This window comes from Monopterus albus, unplaced genomic scaffold (genome assembly GCF_001952655.1).
Source record: "Monopterus albus unplaced genomic scaffold, M_albus_1.0 scaffold65.1, whole genome shotgun sequence".
Classification (NCBI taxonomy): Eukaryota; Metazoa; Chordata; class Actinopteri; order Synbranchiformes; family Synbranchidae; genus Monopterus; species Monopterus albus.
The window spans coordinates 4,274,914-4,282,418 of NW_018127945.1; the positions used below are offsets into that span (position 1 = coordinate 4,274,914).

The 7,505-nt window shown below is 40.3% G+C and overlaps 1 protein-coding gene across 5 annotated transcripts in view; it reads left to right on the top strand.

The window, feature by feature from the left end:
* The window catches only part of b3gnt9 (UDP-GlcNAc:betaGal beta-1,3-N-acetylglucosaminyltransferase 9), a 9,288-nt gene extending 6,852 nt beyond the window's left edge, over positions 1–2,436 (top strand). For all 5 annotated transcript variants that reach the window (XM_020604254.1, XM_020604253.1, XM_020604255.1 and 2 more), the window contains 3 exons: positions 443–684; positions 772–1,027; positions 1,117–2,436. In XM_020604254.1, the coding sequence (XP_020459910.1) occupies positions 443–684; positions 772–1,027; positions 1,117–1,461 (843 nt within the window). In that variant the 3' untranslated portion in view covers positions 1,462–2,436. The remainder of the gene's footprint in view (positions 1–442; positions 685–771; positions 1,028–1,116) is intronic.
* The last annotated feature ends 5,069 nt before the right edge of the window (positions 2,437–7,505 follow it).

Genomic DNA, 7,505 nt, shown 5'->3' on the forward strand with positions numbered 1-7,505 from the left:
GGCTGTTGGATTGGTCTAAAAAATCTTGTCCTCATGACCACAGTTTTCACTCCTTGAATTGCAGACACATCTCTGCTCTTCCTGGTTTTCTGGCCCTCAACTTTACTGTCTTGGTTCACTCTATGTTGTTTCCAGCCTCATAAAACTATTGTACACTACCTGCTCAGTACAAAGAAGCAGACAGACAAAGTTAACAACTAGCAACACACAATTAGGCCTTTAACAGCCATTTAAAGAGCCAGACATTTTTGCTAAGGAGTTTGTGGAGAATATCAAATACTGGAGTGAGATTCACAAGCACAACTTCAAATGAATGCTAATGTTGCTCTGTGTCTGTCTAATGTGCAAACACTATTTGCTAACATGTCAAGTGTGCAAATTCAATTAATACAGGTTTTATTCAATACAAAATAATGTTTCTCTCTTCACTTAATTCTTTTAGGTGGTACGTCGGACATGGGGTAAGGAGGGACATTTCCAAAATGGCGTCTCCATCCGCACTGTTTTCTTGCTGGGGGTTCCCAGAAATAGGACTGCTCTGCCTCTGTGGGATCGGCTCTTGACCTACGAGAGTCAGATTTTTAGGGATATCCTGCTCTGGGACTTTGAAGACACCTTTTTTAATCTAACGCTGAAGGAAACACATTTTCTGAATTGGGTCAACAGCAGCTGTCCTGACGTCAAGTGAGTGTCAATAAGAAGGTAAAGTTTAACAGATTATTAGCCTAATGTGACTCAGCGTTGATGCTTTTATTTCCTTTTCTTGTGCAGGTTTATCTTCAAAGGTGACACTGATGTGTATGTTAATGTGGAAAACATATTAGAGATGCTGCAGTTTCAGAAGCCAGAGGAGGATCTGTTTGTTGGTGATATTATTATCCATGCTAAACCCATTCGCCGGCGCAGTTCCAAGTACTATGTGCCAAAGTTAGTGTACGGAGGGGAATTGTACCCTGATTATGCTGGCGGAGGAGGGTTTGTCATGTCTGGACATACAGCTCGGAGGCTTAGCTCTGCCTGTCAGCAGGTACTTCATACTGTGAAAGTTTTAAAAACTTGGTATATCTGTTTTTACAGTTCTTTGATATATAGTGTAATTGTATTTTGCTCTCCAAGGTGGAGTTGTTCCCCATTGATGACGTCTTTCTGGGAATGTGCCTCCAGCTGATCAGCGTCAAACCTTCACGGCACCAGGGCTTTCGGACATTTGGAATCCCCCGACCTTCTGCAGCGCCACACCTTCAGACGTTTGACCCCTGTTTCTACCGAGAACTCATGGTTGTTCACAGCCTTAGTGTTCCCCAGATCTGGCTTATGTGGAACCTCCTACATGATCCCACACTGAGTTGCCAAAACAGGACCAGTCTGACATCCTGGTCCTTTAAATGGAGGGGGAAGGTGAGAGACATAACAAAAGAGGACATGGACTACAGCGAGAAGCAGGTGTTTGTCACACATTAGTCTGAATAGGATCTGCGAGAGCCCTAGTGAGTACAAAATGGGCATAGCGCAGTATCTGTGGCCAATTTGAAAGGTTTGTGTCCAGAAGCACAGCTGAGTCATATGAGTTTTTATCCAGGCTGGCAGATCATCTCTGGGGAAATGAAAAGTCCAAATATGCCATAGATTTTTCTGTTAGGAAGCCCAAAGAGAAGTTAAGCTTTTTCCATCAAAGTCTGTCTGTTTGTGCAGTGTTTGCCAACAACTGTGAGGTGAGATTTTGATTTGTCAAGACGCTTGTGATGAGTTGAATCTCTCTGGACTTTGGAATGTGTAATCTTCAGAATGTGTTGTTTTATAATTGTTTACACAGATACTAAAATTCTAAAAGACACTAATAAAATTTGGTTAGCTGGATTAACCTGTGTGTCTCAGAGCACAACACTGTTAATACTCTGACTTTCATTCGATTCAGTATTCCGCTACTTTACTAGAAATGGCTGAGTGACTGAAGAGGCAGCAGACTTTTCTTGTTCTGATGTGAATTACAAACAGAGATGCTCCCCTTTTTCTAATGCTGGATAGAAGCACAAATGGACATTGTGTGTTTCCTGGAGAAACAACAAATGATGCCTAAATGGAAACCAGCTGCACAGGGGGAACCAACTGGGACTGCAACACACACACACACACACACACACAAGGAAAAACTCTGCTGAATGTTTGTGGAGAAGCCTAAGGTTGAGGAGCCAGGTTTGTGTTCTCTCATGTGAACACTTATTACTGCTCACAAGCTAAAGTACAACATGTCAAATGTATTTTACAGCAGTGTTCAGTAAACAAACTGAAATAGTTTTGACTTTAATTACAGTACAAAACCATTTACATCTTTACTTTCATCAGCTGCATTCCAACAACAAAAAACAAGCTCTACATGGATCACATTATTTGTTTGTTGGTGTGAATATTAAACAAGCTCATGTGCTCTGGACTTCAGCTGGTGCCCTTTTTTTAAATTTTTGTCATGATAGACATTCCTAGAGCAGCATTTCTATGTCACAACTGTGGTTGCAGAAGTGGGGGTTACACATCATCCAAAGGGCTTTGTTGTGATGTGTTTTTGTGTTTGCACGTTAGTTTCTGAACTGCTGCAGCAGTGAAAGTGAGATACTGTACCGTTAGATGAAGCCTGAACCTGCACATAGAGTGGTGCACAGTACAGCTGGTCAGCATCGGTATCGAGCTGTTGGTTGGTTAAAACAATTACTTAAATCTTGAAAGAAGAATGTGCAATATGTCACATATAAATGAGGTACAGTCTCATACACAATTAATGAATGTGATTCTGTTCACAAACTCCATCGCTGATTTACATGCACGTTGGCAGTTATAGACAAACAAGCGTCAGGCTGTGATTTTGTGTTATGCCTACAAACCTGAGCAAACCAGGCGATCACTTTTTAAAAGACAAATTTAAAAAATGACTGTGTCCTAATGGTGAAAAAATAATTTAAAGCACCTTAGGATTTGCTAGAAGAAAGAGCATTGATGTCAAAAGTCAATTTTGCATTTCGTGTAAAATGAGAAATAAAACCAAATCTTTTTCACATCCACATTTATTATGTTTTCATATCTTGGTTGCAAACACAATGAACTTTAATGTCAAAGAACAGTGAGCATTTGATTTCATAAAAGTCTAAATGTTGCATTGCAGTTGTCAGAGAGCACACAGCAGTAGCTTGTCTCTCCAACCATCAAACACTGTCAAATGTCATCTCTGTCATCCTCATCCTTCGCTTTGCACTACAACATATTATTGCCTTTTTCAGTGGACATGCTGAATAAATTTACATATTTCTTCATACACAATGTTTATAGTATTCAAAATATAAAATGCCACATTCCAATGAATTTCACATGTTTTAATTAACTGACCCATTTCCAGAAATGGGCCTAAAAGGAGTTCACCAAAAAAAAAAAAAAAAAAATTCTGAAGAGAATAGACTGAGGGCGATGGGCAACAGAACATTATACCAAGAACAGACAATACAAAGGGCTAATATGAAATTATCGTTACACTGAACTGAAGCTGTTCATTATAAATTACAGCAATCATTCATTCCTTCATTCAATGACATAAGAAAACTAGTGAAACTGAAAAGCCACGCAAACCTTCAAACTGTCAAACACATTTGAAATTTTCATATTAAAAAAAAAATAAATTGAAAAACAAGGATGTGATATGTCCACCTGAGTTTGGGTGAGATTAACTACCCAGCACCCAACGGCTCCTCTCTGTCTCCCTCAGTGACAATCCCACAACATCAATGGCGCTGGACTGGGCTTACCAAAACCTGGTCAGTAAGACAAATCTTTTCTTTTAATCTAATGTTTGTGTTGGGCGCAGTTTCCCTGAAATTATTTAGCATGTGTTTGCCCACAGAAGCTTCTTACTAGGTTTTTTTTTTCCTGGTAGAATCTCACTGGAAATAATACATATAGTAACAGTAGGTATATGATGAGATTTTAAGGGTTTGGCGTACTTGAAAATATCTTCAGACGGCCATAATGCCATGCTAGCTTGTTGCTAATGCTCAGTGACACGCACACATACATACTGTACAATAATGCAGTTCAAATGCATTCTCAAGTCCAAGGAGATTCCTTTTTACAGAGAGAGAAGTCAAAGACAGGCTCAGTGGGAGATGAGGCACAATGTTCAACAGTTTGGTGTTTTTACTTTTTCTTGTATTTACTCGCACAAAAGCAAGTGATAGTAAAATACTTGAGTATAACTTTCATGACAATTATATTACATCTACTCAGCTTGAGATGTGGATAAACCAGGAGTAAAGCACAGTGCGTTTGAGTTTATGAGATGTTGCTGGACCATCATTCTTACACTTCTTGAACCTGACAGCAAAGTCAGCTTTATTTGCTGGAATTCAAATGAAATTCATTATCTAGCTTTGGAGATCCCCGTTTAATAAAAAACAAAAACAAAACAAAACAAAAGCTGTGAAACATTCATCTCTCCTTAATCCAGAAACCACGTCACCACATTACAGAGGGAGCCCTGGCTCAAAGAAAGCTGCAGCCAAAGCGATTTTTCTACACAAACACGTGAACTCTAGCAATATGACAAAACTAGACTCCAAATCTGATTCTGTCCAAAAACCAGCTCTTCTAGTCCATATGTGATCAAGTATTAGTTTTCCCTGCCTGTGTAAATGGATCTTTGCATTTCCTGTGAATGATCAGGAAAGTGTAGTGTGAAGTGAAGACAAAGCAAGGCTTTGTACTGACACCCAACACATTGTGTTCTTGCAGTTTTAAGCATTTCACATGAAAATGTTTCAGTACAAATACTCTGTAATTCAAGCAAACAAAATAGCTGTGTGTGAGTAGATGTTCTCTCTTGAATTTCAGGATCAGAATCGAGGAAATATGGGGGTACTCAGCCAGTGTCTGAGTCAGCTGTATCGGTGCCAAGCCATTAGCATATAAATAAGAGAACACTAGAATAAGAGCACACAACTATTTACAACATTTGTATATGAACACCAACTACATAAAGTATCAGGACCCAAATACAGAAGTACTTCTCGGAAGTGATCTGAGAAATAATTGTTAACACAGGACAGAAAGTCATACCGACTGCTCAAACTCGGTCTTCTCATGGTCATTTATACAGTAAGAAACCACAGGAGACTGGTTGTATAACAACCCTTCAGTTCAGAGCCATGCTGTGCCAAAAACAAGGTACTATAAATAAAGGCTACTATCAGCAAACCGTTAAAACTAAGCTTACTTTTGATTGGGAATTAGACACACAAGAAGAAAGAAATCCTTATTCTACTATTACAATGAAAAGGTTTTTTTTTTTTTAAACTAGTTTGTTTACTGAAACACTGCTGTAAAATACATTTGACATGTTCTACTTTAGCTTGTGAGCAGCCGCACTGACAAACATATTGTGATCTGGTTTAATGATAAACATTAAATAATTTACTGTAGTCAGCTGGCTTTGTTGAGGAACATGCACAGAATAGTAATGAAAACATACAAAATGAGATACTGCATTAAAAAGCTTTTAATGTTAAGACTGTCCATCCATCCATCCATTTTCCTCCGCTTATCCGGAACCGGGTCACGGGGGCAGCAGTCTAAGCAAAGATGCCCAGACTTCCCTCTCTCCAGACACTTCCTCCAGCTCCTCCGGGGGAATGCCAAGGCGTTCCCAGGCCAGCCGAGAGACATAGTCCCTCCAGCGTGTCCTGGGTCTTCCCCGGGGCCTCCTCCCGGTGGGACATGCCTGGAACACCTCCCTAGGAAGGCGCCCAGGAGGCATCCGAAACAGATGCCCGAGCCACCTCAGCTGGCTCCTCTCGATGTGGAGGAGCAGCGGTTCTACTCTGAGCTCCTCCCGGGTGACCGAGCTCCTCACCCTATCTCTAAGGGTGCGCCCGGCCGCCCTGCGGAGAAAGCTCATTTTGGCCGCCTGTATCCGAGATCTTGCCCTTTCGGTCATGACCCAAAGCTCATGACCTATGGTCATGTTATGACTGATATTCCTAAAAAAAAAAAACTACTCAGTTATTGAGCTACCCGTTCACAGCCAAACTAATGTGCTGCTTCTAACTCCACACAAGCACAAATCAATCTCTGCTCAGCATTATGTCATGTATCAGGGCCCTGACTTCAATGTTAATGGGACAATCATAAATTCAGCAACAATGAAAATAAAGAAAAAAAAACTAAGATTTGTATCAAGGGACAATACATGAGAACGTGTACTGAAATGAATACATAGTTTATTCAAATACTTGTAGTGAAAAAAATGACGTGTATACATTGGGAGGGATATGCAAACTGCAGTCAGATGTTAATGCTGATGTTCTTTCCCATTTCCGATGGGTTCAAATGTGGTGAATCCATACAGAAATAACAGTAATTCTTTAAACTGCAGCTGTTGAAAACAATAACCGCTGTACAACTCTATACTAGTTGTGTCATTACTTTCTATTGTTAATGCGTCTCTCGCTGCAACCAAATCCAGATGGTAGACAGGTTTCAAAGCCAGCTATTCATGTCTCATGTAATTAGTGTCAGCAGTTACAGAGACAAATAACTACATTTAGAGGCTTTACCACAGCAGTGACTTTGATGCACAAGTTCGAAACAAAAAGATGCAATAGAAAGAAGACGGGCCAAGCTCGACACTGTCCATAGGAATGAGATGAGAGATTACAACGTCAGATCAAATGAAACCATCCTGAAACATCTTTGGCTCTAGCATTTGGCAACTCAACAAAGGAATAAATACAGACGCTGCTGAGGGAGGACCTGCAAACCATTCAACTGTTGTGGAGTAAAAGCACAGAGGACAGATTGTAACAAATGCCATGCATCATAGGAAGAGCTCTCCTCCGTCTAGACAGATGGATAAAACACAATCGCTCTCTCTCTCTCTCACGCACACACACACCACTATCTTTCCAAGTTTCTTTACAAGGCCATCAAACAGGACAGGGCATACTCAAACCAATCAAATAAAATGGTGTGTATTAGTGCAAATGTTAACGGATTTTAACAACAGAACTATGAAAAAGGTCATGTGTGAACAAGTGAAACAGGGCAGCGGTAACTAAAGAAATGCTGTGCCTAAGCCTACCGCAACATGCAGGACCAAATAATACAACAGGTTGCCAGTTTGTGCTTGTATTTAGTCTCCTCAGATTCAAAGACTTCTGCCAAGTTTATGCAAATCTTTGTGTCATGCCTGCACGTCTCCATGTTTGTACCACGCTTAAAAAGCGGAAGAGATCAACCTGCTCTTGTGTAGCAGAAATACATGACAGCGTACTGTGCTAATGAAAGGACCGAAATGCTGTGTGTGCTTGAATTAAAGTCTGTTGAAATGTCAATTAAAAAATCTGCATACTCTTTTATGCGACTGTGTTTGTGCATGAAGAAGACAAACATCCAGAGCTGCAAACAACTGCAATGGATCAACAGAGTTTACTGCTGTTGTGTGCTTGTGTGGCCACCAATGAATAAAGGTG